At 37.7% G+C, this 18,860-nt stretch overlaps 1 protein-coding gene across 1 annotated transcript in view; it reads left to right on the plus strand.

Annotated features, from left to right (window-relative positions):
- LOC140744347 (phospholipid-transporting ATPase ABCA3) overlaps positions 1-18,860 on the plus strand; it is a 28,634-nt gene that overhangs the window by 7,000 nt on the left and 2,774 nt on the right. The window contains exons 8-29 of the mRNA XM_073075911.1: positions 454-627; positions 998-1,210; positions 1,316-1,398; positions 1,537-1,666; positions 2,431-2,660; positions 3,574-3,739; positions 4,389-4,622; positions 4,969-5,110; positions 6,031-6,143; positions 7,735-7,954; positions 8,835-9,000; positions 9,515-9,730; positions 10,083-10,187; positions 10,576-10,747; positions 11,303-11,428; positions 11,776-11,899; positions 12,359-12,486; positions 12,918-13,042; positions 14,002-14,182; positions 16,215-16,376; positions 17,467-17,624; positions 18,490-18,778. Of these exons, the coding sequence (XP_072932012.1) occupies positions 454-627; positions 998-1,210; positions 1,316-1,398; positions 1,537-1,666; positions 2,431-2,660; positions 3,574-3,739; positions 4,389-4,622; positions 4,969-5,110; positions 6,031-6,143; positions 7,735-7,954; positions 8,835-9,000; positions 9,515-9,730; positions 10,083-10,187; positions 10,576-10,747; positions 11,303-11,428; positions 11,776-11,899; positions 12,359-12,486; positions 12,918-13,042; positions 14,002-14,182; positions 16,215-16,376; positions 17,467-17,624; positions 18,490-18,778 (3,657 nt within the window). The remainder of the gene's footprint in view (positions 1-453; positions 628-997; positions 1,211-1,315; positions 1,399-1,536; positions 1,667-2,430; positions 2,661-3,573; positions 3,740-4,388; positions 4,623-4,968; positions 5,111-6,030; positions 6,144-7,734; positions 7,955-8,834; positions 9,001-9,514; positions 9,731-10,082; positions 10,188-10,575; positions 10,748-11,302; positions 11,429-11,775; positions 11,900-12,358; positions 12,487-12,917; positions 13,043-14,001; positions 14,183-16,214; positions 16,377-17,466; positions 17,625-18,489; positions 18,779-18,860) is intronic.

The raw sequence follows: 18,860 nt of genomic DNA on the forward strand, positions 1-18,860 counted from the left end.
ATTGATTATGTTTTTGGCTTCCTTCTCCTATATACCTATGTGCGACATTTCATGATGAGTCTTTTTACTCGTCCGAATATTTCTCATATGATTTATTTATTTAATTTTTGAAACACCTTAAAATAAGGGTATCAAGGGAGGACTTAATCCCTAATGGCCTTCTCTGCCAGTCAACTCTGGGCGATGGCGACAGTATGTGGTAGGCATTTACACAGAAGTAAAATAATCTGAGACTGAATATATTGAGACATATTATACATACAAATATATATACATACATACATAATAAATATATACCTAAATACAAATAAAGAATAATCATGATATAAAACAAAGTATAAAAGAAAGACTCAAATGCTGGACGGTGGTCGTAATTATTATTACTCGATCATTATTTCAGTAGTATTTTTTCTTATCACTTTTTCATAGTTTAATTATTTGTATTCTTTTTAGGCAGTACAGCTGCGTTGTTCGGTGGAGTTATTTGGTTCTTAACATATACCCCAGCTCTGTTATTAAGTATGGATCTTGATATATCGGCTGCCGTACAAGCAATCACATGTTTGAGCATTAACTCTGCTATGTCGTTCGGATTTCAGTTACTCTTGGGTAAAGAAAGTACTGGGGGTAAGAAAACTTCTGTTCCATAGTTATAATTTTGTCAATATGTACTTAAAAATTACAAGCTTTTGTTTGACTTGTTTTGTTACTTCGTATGTATGGGAAAATTTAATATTGCAACTCAATTTTAAACCAGTTTACCCCATAGACTTGGGCTTATGTTTTGTGTACACGTTTGGTGTGGATTACTGAAAAATTACATAAATGACGTCGTAAATCCAATATGGCAAAAAAATATTATGTTTTACGCACCCCTATGATAAACGCATATGTTTTGAAAGTAATACGAGAGCAAAATTATACAACGTAAGGCTTGTTTCTTTTAATTAATATTTTTTATAACTATATTAATTGAATTTTGTTCGATTTTTTCCAGGTATGCAATGGGGAGAATTCTTTGTAAGGAATTCGTCTGAATCGTCCCGTTTTGTGTTTGGCCACGTTGTGCTCATGCTTTGCTTAGATTGCGTCATTTATATGCTAGTAGCTCTCTACTTAGAACAAGTATTGCCTGGACCCTTTGGTGCACCGAAACCATGGTACTTCCCCTTACAAAAAAGCTATTGGTTCTCCTCCCATAAGACAGATTGTAAGTTTTATTAATGTAATTATTTATATTAAAAATGTTCATTTTTATGAAATTATTTTATTGCGAAAGTTTTATAAAAGCGTAATGTATTTTTTTATATTTCAGGTAGTATAATTACGGATGATCATGTTCCTAATATTATTAAAGAAAAGGACCCAACGAGTCACGAGGTTGGGGTGAAAATGATTGTAAGTTTTACTCATCTAAGTTCCCGATACCTATATCGAAAGCCTATGACTTTCCCTTTTAAAAATTCAATTCTTTTTCCGACGTTGTTAAGTTTTGTTAGGTGTATTTTTAAAGTACCGCCAATACCTTTGTTTTAGAACCTTACCAAGATATACGGACACAATATTGCGGTGGACAATCTCAATTTAAACATTTATGACGATCAAATCACAGTTTTACTAGGACATAATGGCGCTGGAAAATCAACTACGATATCGATGCTAACAGGTAAGGTTGTACGCAGTTTTGATTTGATAAATATATTGAACTTATTCACTGATAACGATTGATCGACGCTGAAAGGCTAAACTTGAATTAATCTACGCACCAATCGGTTCATGTGTCTATTTCCCATCGTATGATAATAATATATTGGCGGATCAAAGATTATGAGTATTATGACAAATTATGTGTAGAAAAAATGTTGATTATGTAGGATTCGGCAGTTGTCTGGTGGTTTAATTTCGGTCTCTCGAAGGGTCCGAGATTAGAACTCTAGACATTATGCAACACTGATATCGCAAAGATTTTTCCGTATTAGATATTAATACGTATTTTCCGTATTAGTTTTTATGCACGCTAAATTTGTTTTCATATGAGAGAATTCCGATCTCAGGGCTGCTGGAAGAGATTTCATTTTGAAATAAGCAGTCCTTTGTACTCTATTTTCATAATGTTTGCTGTTAATAATTGTTTTTTCCGTGTACAAAAACTTATAAAATAAATAAATAAATAATAATCACTTGCTATAACAGTGACCAAAAACATCGTGGGAAAATTTATATACCTGAGAGTTCTTTAAAAAGTTCGCAAGTGTCGCACCAATGTATACTTGGCCAGCGCGGTGCACCATGATCTTAACCTTCCCATTCTGATACGAGCCATGACCGCTAATAGGACAGTAACGAGTCCACGGCGATGTAGAATTAGGCGATAAGAACTCGTCATAATTTCTAATTAAAAAAAAAACATTTTAATGCCTTTTTTTCAAGGTAATGTGGAGATCACAAGTGGCAGTGTATTCGTGGCGGGATACGACATGGCGCGACAAACACGTCACGCTCGGGCCCACATCGGCCTCTGCCTTCAACATAACGTTGTGTTCAACGAGATGACTGTACGGGAACACTTGGAGTTCTTTGCGCGATTGAAAGGATTCACTGGGAAGGAACTTTATGAAGAAATAGACTCGCTCATTACCAGCTTGGAGATGGATGTAAAGGTAGTGTATCACGAACTTTGAGTACGTTCAGGCCCGGATTTGGAAGTTTGGAGGCCCCGGGGATCCAAAAGAGAGAATCCCCTATAATTATAAATGAAACAGTTTTCAGTCCAGTCCGTCAAAAATGTAATGCCGACAAATAAATAATTTCAATAAAGAATGTAATCAAAAATAAAGTTAAAAGCAAAGCAAAAAACAAGAAGATATCGGTAAAAATGCGCAAAAAAAGACCGTATGTTACTTCTCGAAAATCAAGTTATCGACCCGTTCCCCCATCGTTAATATGCGTATATGCGTAGTTAATCCTGTTTTTGCAAATGTGACATCACGCATTAATTTGGAGATTAGATAGTTTCCATGAAATATGAAGATGTGATGTCACGAACCATGTGGGCCTACCTTCTTGTTCTGACAAATAAAAAAAGGATATCTGAGGAATGTCTGACATAATTATACCTATCTGGGGGCATTTCATTTTTCTGAGCCCCTTTGTTAGATGTCATGTTTTGTGGATCTCCTCTACACAGAGCCGGATTTAAGGTAGGGCAACCGGGGCGGCAGCCCCGGGGCCCCCACAATGGAGACGTCGGATTTTTTTTTAAATTCCGACTAAGTAGTAAACACTAGTAAAAAAAAAAAAATTCCTTTGATATTTTGTTTCGCTGTTTTGCCTTTATCTACAGTACTTTGTACAAACATGAATACTAGAATAATCTACCTGCGTTTCACAATAAAATATTTATTGAAAAACTCACCTGAAAAAATTGTTCATTTTATTCGGAAAATAATTTGGGGCTAGGGGGCCTCCACTCCTAAGTTGCCCCAAGGCCTCTAGACCTCTAAATCCGGCTCTGCCTCTACATGTGATATAGTTTTAATGATGGTAATTTTAATTCCTTCCAATTTTCCGTAGCGTGATTATTTGGCACAAGGCTTATCAGGCGGACAGAAGCGGCGATTATGCGTTGGAATAGCTTTGAGTGGTGGTGCTCGGGTAGTGTTATTGGATGAGCCCACGTCTGGTATGGACCCAGCCTCGCGACGAGCTCTCTGGAATCTATTGCAGAAACAAAAGAAAGGTATACATTACTTTACTAATATAATATAATTAATACTTATTGTGTAGGTATAACGCAGTGTTTTAGTTATTGATTTTTATTTAATCCTTAAGATAAAAAGTATAACATCATTTTTACGTTGCAAATTTATTGTTATACTTATAACTGTTTGTACTTCGAATGCGGCAATATCATCGTTAATTCTTCCTCATACCAGCAAAGTAGCTTTACTGCCGTCTGGTTTAGTTTTAAAAGGTGTTATGTAGCACATCTCTAGAACATGAGGTGTACTAATTTGATCCTTAGAAGTAAGCAACGCTACAAAGCATTGTGATCAATTTCGATGGACTCTTGCTCTCTTCACTTTTAACGTCAACGATTGCCTCTGTGCCTACATAGGTATAGTCCACGCCAAACTTCTAGTCCGCTCTGATGTTGTTGTGCGTAGGTGTAGTCAGAAAGCCAATGCGGTCAAACACAACTACAAGCATATACTCTGTAGCAACAGTATGGGCACACTAACGCCGCTGCGTGCTCGTTTCTATATTCAGAGCGGACTAGAAGTTTGGCGCGGTCTCTATATACCTAAATATTATATGAATATTTATAATAAATCTTAGTTATAGAGAACCAAAAAATGTAAAACTATAAAAAATATGAATTATTTCAGGTCGAACAATGATACTAACTACTCATTTTATGGACGAGGCTGACTTCCTGGGTGACCGTGTAGCGATCATGTCGAGCGGTCGCCTTCAGTGCGTCGGGTCACCTTATTTCCTCAAACGACATTATGGGGTTGGATACACACTTGTTGTTGTCAAAAATGAAGGATTCAGCTACGAACATTGTACTGCGCTTATCAATAGTCACATACCGGAATTGAGGGTGAAGGAAGATCGAGGTAAAATATCTATATATTTCCACATTATATTCTACTTTTAAGTACATAACCGTTACCAAAAAAAAAAAATCAAAATTAGTCTAAAGTCGGTAACTAAAGGCTCGTCCTCTTTTTCTTTATATTTTCATTACCATTGTCATATTTCTGAAATTTGAAGTCTTTAGGAGGTCATGGATGACAAACCCATCATTTTAGCAGTATAATTAAGGTTTCCGGGAATCGGTTTCAAGCCACTGGGTTCGCTACTGTTGTTGTTATCTTCAAGCTATGTATCGAACGCTCATTTTATGTCCGATAACTTGAAAGTTTACGAATGATATTAATTTCCTATTATTATGATCTACAGGTTCGGAAGTAACATACAACTTACTAAACGATTATTCACATAAGTTCGAAGATATGTTGAATGACCTAGAGCGTAGTATTGATACGATAAGGTTTAAAAACTACGGCCTAATTGCCACTACCCTCGAGGATGTTTTTATGACGTAAGTATACCTATTATCTTATTTTATCTACTGACTGCGTTAATCTGATTATAAGTACATAATTAACAATAATTTTCATACGATAGTCCGTCTGGGTACTCGCGTGATTTTGTGTATGTTACTTACATACATACAAACATGTACTAGTGATAAAAAATGTCTACTAATTCTGACTTGAATTTTATCATTTCCTTCTTATCAATCATTATAATTAAAGGTATTAGATACGTAACTATTTATTGTTGTTTTTAATTATTTAATCCGCTCTATACACTCAGCTAATATATTTTTAGATTTTTATGTTGTTGCATATATTTGAAGTGGTCTCTCCTGTCCGTATAACTAGTTCAAACTATTGCATGTCTATTAAGGTACTATAAGGCCCACTTGAAGTCTATGGTTGCTAACTCTCAGGATTAAGCGTTTACATAAGGTTGCCTTGTTGAGGTTGTCGTATAAGACAGAAATAAATGTTCAGCAATATTGTTGCCGTAGATTCACGTCAAGTTCTATCACACATACATACCAACTCGTATACTCCCACTTAACTGTATCTTAGATAAATAATGGGGTTAGACTGTAGACACTCTACGTTTGAATGCCAAGGTACTGTAACAACCATTCCTATCACGCGACGCTATTGTCAAGCGTATAGTGCACTAGTTTTAATGATGAGTCTCTTAACGTGGTATCCGAATTTAGTCCTCAGAGGTAGTAAGAATCAAAGTGGGTAATGGGTGTAAACATCAGATTCGGCGCCGAATCCGTTAGTGTATGCTGTATTCTACATCATATTTTGGCCATTATCACATGTAATTTCCTAAAAAAAGATTCAATGGTAGCCTAAAGAGAACACTTTTGAGCTACCCAGTAACTTGTATGTCACAGTTTTGTAATGTTGTGTAATTACACTCCTACAGAGTAGGCTCAGATGTGGATATACACTCGGAGTCTGATGACACCGCTACCGTCTCTACGGAGAGTATTGATGATTCGTTGAAGGATGATTTTGAAGAATCCTCCATGGAACATCGTAAGTAGTTTCAATTTTTTAAAACATAAGAAAGATGTTTTTGCTGTGGTCGAAATTTGTGATGTTACAGACAATAACTAATAGAAAAAATTACTAAAATGAACGGAAATATGTTTTTCAATATTTTTATTGTTCGTCACTAAAACTTGCCAAATTAATAATAAATAAAGAAAATCTGTTTATAAAGAGAAGTAAAAAATATTCGTAGCCTATTTTTATAATGATGATGATGATGATGATAAAAACATAAATAAATCGATTCAACGACGTTTATGTAAATGTACCTAGGTATTTACTTTTATTTTTTATATTATAATATAGAAGTAGCAGACGAGCATGCAGTCCACCCGAGGGTAAGTGGCTACTTCCGCCCATGGACATCTGTAATCAACCCCAGATAGGATTAGATATTCCTACCTGAGGTCGGCCACAGATGCGCCGCTACCCCTGAGGACTAAGCTGAAACGCCTCGGAAAAGTCTGTCTCCCTTACCACACCCTTCAAAACGGAACACAGCGGCGCTCAACACTGCTGTTATTAGACAGAAATAAGTGTGGCGGTGGTGCCGCCGGAGTCGAACCACAAAGGGGTCTACCACCTTCAAAAATATGTATTTACTCTAACCACACTTATTTATGTAGTAGGTACATTAAAACTGCATTTTCAAAATAACAATTAATAAATTTCAGTTAATTATTCATGACAAGATTTTTTTTTCAAAAATAGGAATTCCACATTCAATAAACCTTTATCACGATTAATATGGATAAGAAAAGCAATAAACGTCGATAAACAAATCACGCATATGTCGATGGGTAGATACATTTTGTATAATACCTCCTTCTAAAATCAATATAGGTACTTATAATATTTCTTGATATTTCACTCGCCTTTATGCTTACTTAACTAAGTCATAAATTGACCTTTATTGGTATATTAGTAACACATGATATATGTACAGGATATCGAATTGATCTATTTTCCTTATTTCAATTTTATGCTTTTTTACTTGAGCTAAACGGTAGGCAGGTACCAACGCGAGATTACATAAACAAATTACGGTAGCGTACGGTTTATAAAATTTATTCACGCACAATTATTCATTTCAAAGGAATTAATTCTTTCAAATGAATAACATGAAAGTCCCGTTATCATTTCCGATGCTTTCAAGATTATACCGTAGGTATAATCAGACAAAAATTTCAAGTATTTCAAAACATACTACATACATACTAAATTCTTGTGCTTTGGTTGGCATGGAACAAATAAGTATAATAGTTCACAATACGATAGTAAACGGATGTTACACTTACCTTTTTACTTAAAGATAGTCTTTACATTTTCCTAGACTAATATCTAATGGGGAAATGCAAATATCATTTGTACTATTTGTACCTATGTCCCTATTACATATAAACGCTATACCTCAAATATTCAAATGAGAAAAATTAAGTCCGCACAGTTTTCAGTAGCAAACCGGTAGAATAAGTCATGACTATGCCATAGGAGACCTTCTACTTCCAACTTGTATAATGACCATGCCATAGGAGACCTTTTACTTAAAAGGTCACTGATATATAACTTTTTACAGTTGACAGAACTGACGAGACTGCGACTGGACTGCATTTATTATGGCTTCATGTGATGGCAATATGGTTAAAGCTGTGGTTAGTTTGGATTCGTTCCTGGGGCCTCTTGTTGCTGCAAGTCTTAGTACCGGTGCTGCTCATCAACACTGCACTAGGAGTGATGCAGTATTTGATAAACAACTCCCCGAGAATCATGTCCCGGCCGCTAACACTCACAGAAGGGTAGGTAACAATCGCCGCTATTATCTACATTATCAATTGCTAAGTAGATAAGGGTAATGACGCCCGTATAGATAACTATATTGCAAAATTAATGCAATATTTACACGGGTACTAAAAATAATCGATTCGAGGTATTCTATTCACATTTTATGGTCACTTACTTATTAACATTTTTTAAAGTCCCATTAGATATGCTACTTTTAGTATTGGCAATCGATGATTTAGCTGCTTTTCTAAAGCTAGATGTACCAATCAAATGCTACACCCCGCACACATATGAGAGCCAGGCGAAGTCACACATTGACGAACTACTTATAACACAAAATGAAAGCAGAGAACGCGATACAGTTGCTAAAACGCGCGTTTGTGATCCGCGACCGAACGCAGCAAATTCGCCAATATGCAATGCAACATTTATGCAATCGCCAAAACGGGAATTGACATTGCTAAGCCTCCTCTTCGTCCGTCCTCCTTTTTTATAATATAACAGTAACAGACGAGCTTGCAGTCCACCTGATGGTAAGTGGCTACTGCTACCCATGCACATCTGTAATTAACCCCAGATAGGAATAGATATTCCAACCCAAGGTCGTCCACAGTTGCACCGCTAACCCTGAGGACTAAGCTGGAACTCCTCGAAATAGGATATCTTCCTTACCACACCCTTCGAACCAAAACACAAAAGCGTTTAGCACCGCTGTTATTAGGCAGAAATAGGTGTGGCGGTGGTGCCGCCGGAGTCTAACCACGAAAGGTTCTACCACCTTTAATGTCACCTCTTATCGTGTGGTAAAATCAGAATGCTACAGTCAGAAGATGCAGAATTGGGTAGTGACACCATTTAAAGTTGCGTCGCCTTTTATATTTAATCTTTTTGCAGATTTGTTGTAACTGAAACCTTAATGCATTATAACGGAACAAACGAAACTTCGATCGGGTCGATAGCAAAGATAGGATACGAGCGATTTTTCAACGAAACAAACAATGCGTATATGACGCTTACGGATACGCAGGATCAACCAATTGACCAGCATTATTTGCAAAGGGTAATATTTTCTTTACGGTTTTCAAAAATAACACTAAGATTTGCGTACACTAAAAACGTAAATAAGTCAAAACATATAACATGAAGCTTACAAGGCTTTTATGAATGTTTTTGTATAAAAAGACCATGACCTGACTGGCTGAATCATCATCATCAGAATGAGAATAATCATTGCCGACATCAAACAGCTAATGATAAATTTTCAATTTCAAAAGATTTTCGTCACTATAAAGGACTTTTTCGAAATTAAACCCCTGTTTTGGCTAAGGTACTTCCTTAGACAAAATAAAGGATTGTATTGGAAAAAATATTTAATATTGTTAATTTTTATAGATTTATACCGCGGGTCCTACCATATTGGTATTGATTTACAATTACTAAATAACCTAAATAGACTAAAATCCACGCGGATTACCGAGATCTACCGATCGAGAGCGAGTTTTATACCTAAGTAATTTACTTTATATTTGAAACTTCATGCCCTTCTTTCCATTAAACGAATAATCTGTTCAAAGACAGAAGAGCCAGCAATGATGGGGTTGCTACGGAACCGTCTGTTGCTTGGTGCGACGTTGAACGACAACTCCGCTACAGCCTGGTTCAGCAACTTCGGTTACCACGACGTCGCTATATCGCTTGCAACGTTCCATAATGCGCTACTGAAGGGAAGGGATGCGGCAGCGAATATATTTGTATTTAACTATCCACTAGAAGCCACGTATTATGATCAGGTATATAAATTCCATATATTCATTCTTCTTATACATTAGCGATTATATTGTAGCGTTTTGCTAATGTTGATTATTGTATCATATTGATTATATTGATGTTGTTGATTAATATTTATAACGACAACTTATTTGTAAATATCATAAGTTGTTCTTTATTAAATCGTATTGGATCTAGTGTTTTAGAATCTACTACAGGTGTTGAGAACAAACGAATGACGAATTAAACTAATTTAAAAAATACAAACAAGTACCTATCTACAATTCGGACGGTCAGATTACCTTTAAAGAAAATGGATTTTGTTTCAATCTTTCTTCTATAATTTTGTTTCTAACATCTGTTTATTGTTTTTAGAGTGACATGCAACTAATGGTGACGATGTTGTCGATGCAAATATCCAGTGGTATCGGCAGCAGCATGGGCATCGTCAGCGCTGTGTTCATTATGTTTTACATCAAGGTATGGTTTTTTAGAACATGAGTGTGACTCACATTATTTGTAAATGACTTACTTCTTATTATTTTGTGATCAATTAGATATTTCTACCCATTGACTCCAATTTCCGCCAACTTCTAAAATTGTTTAATCAATTCGAAACGTTACAAAATTTATTCAAATATGTAAAATTTATTCAAGATTGGGTTATAATGACTATTGGATACTAAAATACTATCAGCTGCTCTGACAATGGAATCAGAAGATGAGTGCTTAATTTAAATAAAAATAAGTGCAGTTAATATTTAGTAGTTATTCTATCCATTGTAGTGTAGCCTTTTATTATCATCAATCTGTCATAACAGATTCTTTATAATTGTATTTTGAAATTCATATCAAATTATTTGCAAAGGAACGCGTTTCCCGTGCAAAACTCCTGCAGAAGGCATCGGGAGTGCAGCCCGTGGTGATGTGGGGCGCCGCTTGGATCTTCGACTGGTGTTGGTACAATATCCTCAGCGTCACCATCATCATATCCTGCGCTGCTTTCGGCGTCATTGGTCTATCTTCTGTCGAAGAATTGGGTGGGTACCAAGAGTATGACATATTTTTGATCGCGTATGTTGAATGCCTAATAGAAAAATGGAAGATCAGTATTTGATGTAATTATTATATTTTCGCATAGGTTTGTTTAAGGTGTGATAGGTTTATTTTTTATATTGAACTATCAAACAATCACGCTATTTATCTATTCACAAGTGATGACTGGAGCTCAAGGACATTTATGTAAATCCTAGAATTGAGTTTGGACAATTGAGTTGCTTGCTACCTTTGAGGAACTGCTAAGGCGTCGTATATTTATTTCTCCCTTCGCAGTCAAGAATCGGTGGCGGACTAAGGTCGTTAGAGGTTCAGGGCGAAAAGTTGAATAGAGGCCCCAGTGTAATACGTTTGTCCTCCCTTTCGTCCGCTAGAGTCAACAACACTTCCTTTCTGTCACTTTTTAGTTTGTTTATATAATTGTTTATTTTAAATTTGTCTTAATTTTTCATGTAGGTAATACTACCTAAAAATATAGATTATTCATGTATAACTTGTACAGTTTGGGATTTAAGGTCCTTACTATTTTCTTGCCACAGGACGCATGTACTTGTGCTTGATGGTGTACGGCGCCGCGATGCTACCACTCAACTATCTGTGCTCACATCTGTTCTCCGGCCCCGCTCTCGGTTTTGTCATCATGTTCTTTGTTAATGTTCTTGTGGGTAAGTTAATTCGAAATATATCACAATATCGACTTTTGTGGTTAACGTTAATAATTTTTTTGTATTTAACGAAAATAATATTCTGTAGTAAACAACAGTAAAACATACAAAAACCAGGCGAAATTGTAGTAATTTCAAATTGTAGGACAAATATTGCTCCCAAAATGAGTGCCTATATTAAGTTCGCGAATATCGCGAAATTTGCTTCTTTTACATAAATGAATTACTTATTCCAATTCTATGTTATTAGGTATTAAAGGATATTCAATTATGTATAGTATTGACATAATGAGGTATGTTCTACTACAGGAAAACCTTTTGTAACTTAACTTTATTTCCTGTGTTAGGGATGATGGGGCCGCAGATAGTGGAGGCGCTGTGGGCGCCATTTTTGGATACTAAACACGTGGCTGACATCATGGACGCAGTCCTGCAGTTTTTCCCGCTTTACAGTCTTGTGACGGCCGTGAGGTAATATATCCAAATTAAAACGTATTAACTGCTCGACTTGGCGGCGCTCTGCCGTGCCCCCAGGGATTGTATATTGTATTTTTATCTTATCAATATAACTTAACAAACATTGATACCATTGTCTTTTGCGAAAGTATAGTCACGGTGAACGAACTGTATTAGTCCTTAGATTGATAATTGATACTAAATCTTTTACGACCGATTCCATGCTTCAAAGCAGCCTGGGGTTTTATAATATTGAAGACTATTATTTTTTCTTTAACTTTGTCATATAGCGTACAAGTGCTTCATATTTCCGATAAATGAGGAAACCACCTTATACCATATTAACACAATTTGAGCTAATCGTCTGTTAAAAAAAGATAAATCTTCGAGAGAAATAGAGTAAATGTGGACTCTCTTGTTCACGCATTAATCAAACATTTCAAACAACTTTACTGTATGTATCATTTCTTGCAGATCCTTAATCCAAATCGGTCTGACTCGGTTCTCTTGCTTGCAAGCTTGTGACCTGATGTCGTCCATGCCCAATATCACTGAGTGCACCATGGAAGTCATGTGTGATCATTTTCCACAATCGTGCTGCGGTGTGTATCCACTTGAATACTAGAATAATCACATGTACTTTTATTTGATCATCCCATTTCTACTATTAAATGTTTAGAAGTAGTTTCTTCAACCGTCAATAGATGGCATTGTACCCAAGTTGAGGCGTTATGTGTTTAGTTATTTCATCCGTAACTACGAGTAAATGACGTTGTACTGAAGTCTGAAACGCAGTGTTAAGATTTTATATCGAATATGTAGTCTTTGACGATTGTTTCGAATGTTTTTAGTAGTTATGATAAATTGATTTAACGGGCCACGAGGAAATACTTAATGAATTGTCGATTTATCTGGCTATATCGTTATACTATCTCATTGGGAGGATAGTTACAACTGAGAGAATAGTTAGGAACCAAATTAAATACTAGTGTTCCCTAGTTATATGCATTTTTATATTGTAATTTTGTTACAGTTCCCGAGAATCCGTATTTCGACTGGGAGGAACCGGGCGTGTTGCGGTACTTAACGACGATGTTGGGATCTGGCTTAATACTCTGGCTAATTCTAATGTTCATCGAGTATAGAGTTATGCAAAAGGTAAAAGAAAAAATCCTTATTACGTAAAACACTCACATTTTACATTTGGAGGTGTGTAACGTGTATTCCACTGCCTGAAACTAAGTACACATGCACTTAATCGTACAAAGATAAAAGATATCGCATAATGATATGACATAAATCCTAGTACACGTTAATGCTATCAGCAACACGTGTTTCGCCACACAACTGGAGCGGTCTACGATAGATAGCCAAACTCATAACTACAATAACATACATAGAAGATATGAGACTATTAACTAACAAAAATGTAGTTCACTATGTTTTAATTACGCAATATATTGTAGTTCACTATATTTTAATGTTTGAATTTTAGGCTAAAACCTATTATCCTGGAATTGATATATTTTATGTCGCGTTTAACGTGTAACGTGGGTCGAAATAGGACCACAAAAGAAATTAAACCGCTTACCCTGGATAAAATTACATAGTGTCGTTGATAAGTAGTTTTTAAGTGATAAGTAGAAAAGTCGTAGTAGATATCACCAATATGTACTAGAGTAACACGGTGGAGTATGCACCAGACGCACGTAGTCTTTGACACTTGATTTTCTACCATTACATTCCAATACTCATCAAAATGATTAAGCTACTGCGTTAGTGCTTCTGTTGTCTCAGGATAAAAATAAAGCTTTTTATATTGAAGGTGATAGAACGCTTTGTGGTTCGACTCCGACGGCACCACCGCCACGCCTATTTCTGCCTCATAACAGCAGCGTTAAACGCTAGTTTGAAAGGTGCGATAAGGGAGGCATACTTTCCGAGGGGTTCTAACTTAGTCCTCAGGAGTAGCGGCGCATGTGTGACCGACCTCAGGTAGGAATATTTAATCCTACCTGGGGTTCATTACAGATGTCCATGGGCGGCCGTAGCCACTTACCATCATGTAGATTGAATGCGTGTCTACTATTCCTACATTATTTTTTTTCTTATACCAGATATATACGCCAACTCGATCGCCGCCGCCTATCGACGAGGGTGTGCTGGATGACGACGTGCGCGACGAGGCGGCGCACGCGGAGAGGACAATCGGACCCGCCGTCTACAACCACGCGCTCGTGTCGCACCGCCTCTCCAAGTACTACGGGAAGAACCTCGCGGTGGACCAGCTGTCCTTCAGTGAGTTGAGTGTAATGATACACTAATTCGCGCTCCGCCCATAGACCAGCACGCGCTGCACGCTGAGGTGGCGCACACGTCGTCGTCGCAAGTTGTGTATAATGATATAGTCCGTGCTAAACTGCTAGTCCGCTGCGAATATAGAAACGAGTCGCGGCGCAATAGCAAATTGTAGATATGAGCGGGACGAAGACAGCACGGGACCCCATCGGCACCCGTCCGCTGTCCACTCTTTCCCACGAGTACATAGCTGTGTTGGTGTGCCCATACGTTACGAAGTATATGCTAACTAAACCTGCGCGCAAAAACTTCAGAGCGGACTAAAAATTTGGCGCGGACTATACCCCAACTCTCGCACCGTCCATTGACGAGGGCGCGCTGAATGATGACGTGCGCGAGGGTTCCGTACTGCCAAATTTTCATTATTTTTAATAATAGAAATCCATTTATACCCTTTGGGTACTGAACCCTAAAAAAGTTCCTACATATGTGTGAAGTCTACCACTTTACAAATTCGCATTTAGCCAGCGCGGTGAACTGGCCTTAGCCTCTCAATCTGAGACGCTCATTAAAGAAACACTTGAGGTTACAAAAAACACTGGCCAAGTGCGAGTCGAATGTCGCTTGGTAGGGAACCCTAAAAACGTTCCCAAATATGTGTGATTGTGTGGGCTGCGATTGTAGAAAGCGAAGATTAAAACTGATTACAAATAAAGGGATCTCGAACTGATCCCCGTCAAAAATTCCAACTTACAGGCATAAGCATTACCATTAAAGCAAACAAGCCTGACGCGTCCTTTAAATACATCTCCCAACGAACATTCGTTAGCGTGATTCAGAAATGGAACAGCGACATCTAATGGTACTGGTGGAACTTGTCTAAGAGGCAAGCACTCTTCAAAGCTGTTTTGTTTGTACCAGAAACTACTAGATGTCGTAAGAAGGATTTTTCACCACGTTTTTATTACCTTGACCTGTATGTATTTACATAAATGTAAGTATGTACCAAAATCTTAATAAATTTTCAAGAACTGATGACAATACAGATTTTAATATTTTTGTCCCATGCACTTATCAGGATCATCAGAGTTAAGAATTTTCAAGGCGATGTTCAAGCGCCGTAAAGAAAGTTCATGGCAAAGTTACTGCACGATAAATTGCAATATTTGAGGTGCCCATCTGTGTATTCGGATGTGGTCATTTTTATTAGACTTTAATAAAAGAATTTTCTACATAGACTCGATTATAGGTGTCCATGTGCGGCAGTGACTACTTCTCATCAGATAGACTGCATAAACGATCATGCACTTCGATCATATAAATAATTCGCCATTTATAATATAAATAAGTCGAACTCGCACATGGAGGCTTCCGTACCACCAAATGTTCATTATATTTTACTTATCTTTATTCATTTTATTATTATTCAACAATACTTAGTTATATGACACAACAATAGATGGCATTGGGGTGATGATGAATTATACGTAACCAACGTATAATAAAATTAAAATAACTGTATTAAAATATGTTTTATGGTGCTTATTTGTATTTATTATAATACCAGTTATAGCAGTAAACGGATTGTAAAAATTTCAACCGTCTTCTTAGTACGGTTTAACAGTTAGATCGAAAAATGCCGAAAAATACCGGTTTGTTGTATGGAGACTCCCTTTATTATTCAACTTTATTTTTAGCATTTGTTGTTATGGCGGCCACCGTTCTCCGTATATCTATTACGGTTCCGGAGATATAGCTCTGTGACAGACAGACAGACAACAGACTGCAAAGTCTTAGTACTAGGGTTCCATTTTTACCCTTTGGGTACGGACCCGGGTTTGAACTTCAAACTTTGAAGGGTGTGCTTTGAAGGTAGACATACTCACACAAGATGTTCCAACTTGTACTTCAGGGGTAGTTTTATATTTTTGGCCGACCTTATTTTTGTGGATTCCTTACCTTTGGCTAACAATAATAATCGTTATGAAATCTTATATAATTACACACATTTGTTATATTTTCATTTTTACAGCTGTAAATGATTCGGAATGCTTTGGTCTCCTGGGTGTAAACGGTGCTGGAAAAACCACGACTTTCAAAATGCTGATGGCAGACGAGTCCATTTCTAGCGGAAATGCTTATGTCAGCGGACATTCTGTGAAAAAGGATGTCACCAAAGTCTATGAAAACATTGGTATGTACTCGTATTTACCCACATAAATATGTGGATATATAAAGTGAGATTTTTTCAATAACATTACTGATATATTACTATTGTTAAGTTTATACTCATGAAAGCTAATGTAAAGGTTTTAAATTTTGTGCGTATAAACAGATTTATAAAGAAAAGAGTTCTTTTAAAAAACGTAATTATTTCGCAATAAAAGAAAAAATACTTTAACATATGTATTAAATTTAATTTGTTCATTAACTAACATCAAGTAATATTATTTTACCTTATAAATATTTGAATTGAATGAAATGCTTGTTTGGTCTCATTAATACTTATAGGTATAGTCCGCGCCAAACTTCTAGTCCGCTCTGAAGTTGTTGCGCGCAGGTGTAGTCAGAGAGCCAATACGGTCGAACACAACTATAAAGCCCGCTCTCCATTCTCGCGATAACGCGAGAAAAACCCGATTCGAATCGGCTCCATATTCTCGTTTCTCGTACTTTTCTCGCGTTCTCGCGAGGTTCTCGCGAGAATGTGGAGTGGGTTTAAGCATATACTCTGTAGCAACAGTAAGGGCACACTAACGCAGCTATGTACCCGTGGGCGAGAGCGGGCAGCGGACGGGTGCCGGGGGTTCCTACGCTGTTTTCGTCCCGCTAATATCTACAATCTGCTGTTGTGACGCGACTCATTTCTATATTCAGAGCGGACTAGAACTTTGGCGCGGGACATATGTGGGCGCGCCGGTAGATAGATCTACTAGGGTACTCCGATTCAACTAATTTAACCTATATTTATAAAAATATAATTTAAATAATTAAATGAATAAGCGTCAATGCCACCATAGTAACAATAACACCTAACCAAAATTGCAAAACGGTTCAGAGCGACACCGTGACGTGTCCACTGCTTCTGATCTGTTGACAGTTGTGCGCCCCTTTTAATACCATGATTCAGGTAAGCCAATTATTAAATACGGAGCGGTAGTTCGAAATTAATATTATGTGATTTATAAAAAACGGAATATTTACATGTAAAAATTAAGCATTCTCCCACATATAGGTATTGTAAAAATAAATAAATAAATAAATAAAAGTACGTTTGTCGTCAGGTTACTGTCCGCAGTTCGACGCGGTGTTCGGCGAGCTGACAGGGCGCGAGACACTGCGCGTGTTCTCGCTGCTGCGCGGCGCGTGCGGGCCGCTCGTCGCCGCGCGCGCCGCAGCGCTCGCGTACTCGCTTGGGTTCACTAAGCATTTGGATAAGCGGGTATGTGAGATGTGCTTCTTTTTGCTATATAGTTCATCTGACAAGTGGCTACAGACAGAACCCCGGATAAAATTAGAATCATGTCTGAGGTCGGTCACAAATGCATTTTTGGCAAAGGGAGATCTCCCGCCGGGCTAGGTGATCATGCCCGTGGAGCGGCCGTGCTCATTGAATCTCAGTTCGAAACTTGTATATATGTAGGATATTTAGAAAACTTCGATAGCATGATTTAGAATACTCATGGCTCCATCTCTTGTCGAGTAGCAGGAAGTCGCCACGCATTGTTATCTGAAGACTAAGAATACCTCACATACACATGTCACTCTTTAAAGCGAAACAAAGCAGCGCGTTATTTTGCAGAAATAGGTGGGGGCGGTGCCTTTGGAATTGAGACACACGGGGTTCTACCACCTTTACATTTTTCATTATTTATTTATTGCTTGTTCGTTTATATGTATCTAAGCTTAGATTGATTTCAGCTTTTACTTGTTTGAAATCTACAGTGAATGTGATTTATGCAGCATTTACTTATCTTTAAGCTTTAAGTTTAAAATGTTATTATGGCATAGTTGGCCACTGTCCTTATATTCTTATGTTTCTAACAAAAATCTTGTATGTGGGATAAATTAGTTTATTTTAAAAATAAAAAAAATAGGTCTGCATATTTCAATTAACATGACGAATGAAAGAGAATATATTTTTTTGTATCGCGCTTTTTTTGATAGCGTATCGTATATTTCAATGTGGTAAGCAGAGACGGTGCTAGAGTGCCCTGAAAGTTGGTACTGAATTTTGCCAACTTTAACAACTTAATTGATATTTTTGATTAAATTTTCAAGAAAAGTAAAACTACATGGCAACACAGGTGGACCAGTACTCAGGCGGCAACCGTCGCAAGCTGAGCACAGCGCTCGCTCTCGTCGGCGGCGCTCGCCTCGTGTTCGTGGACGAGCCGACGTCGGGCGTGGACGCGGGCGCGCGCCGCCGCGTGTGGCGAGCGCTGCGGGCCGCGCGCCGAGCTCGCCGCGCCTTGCTGCTGACGTCACACAGCATGGAGGAGTGCGAGGCGCTGTGCACGCGGCTCACCGTCATGGTCAACGGCCGCTTCCAGTGCCTGGGCACGCCGCAACATCTTAAGAACAAGTTCTCACAAGGTAAGGGTGATGCTAAGCTATGTATGCTATCCGCTCGCCGTGCTCGCCGGGCCTTGCTGCTGACGTCACACAGCATGGAGGA

The sequence above is a fragment of the Epargyreus clarus genome, unplaced genomic scaffold (assembly GCF_041222505.1).
Source record: "Epargyreus clarus isolate Ecla_fem2 unplaced genomic scaffold, WU_Ecla_fem_2.2 ptg000008l, whole genome shotgun sequence".
Classification (NCBI taxonomy): Eukaryota; Metazoa; Arthropoda; class Insecta; order Lepidoptera; family Hesperiidae; genus Epargyreus; species Epargyreus clarus.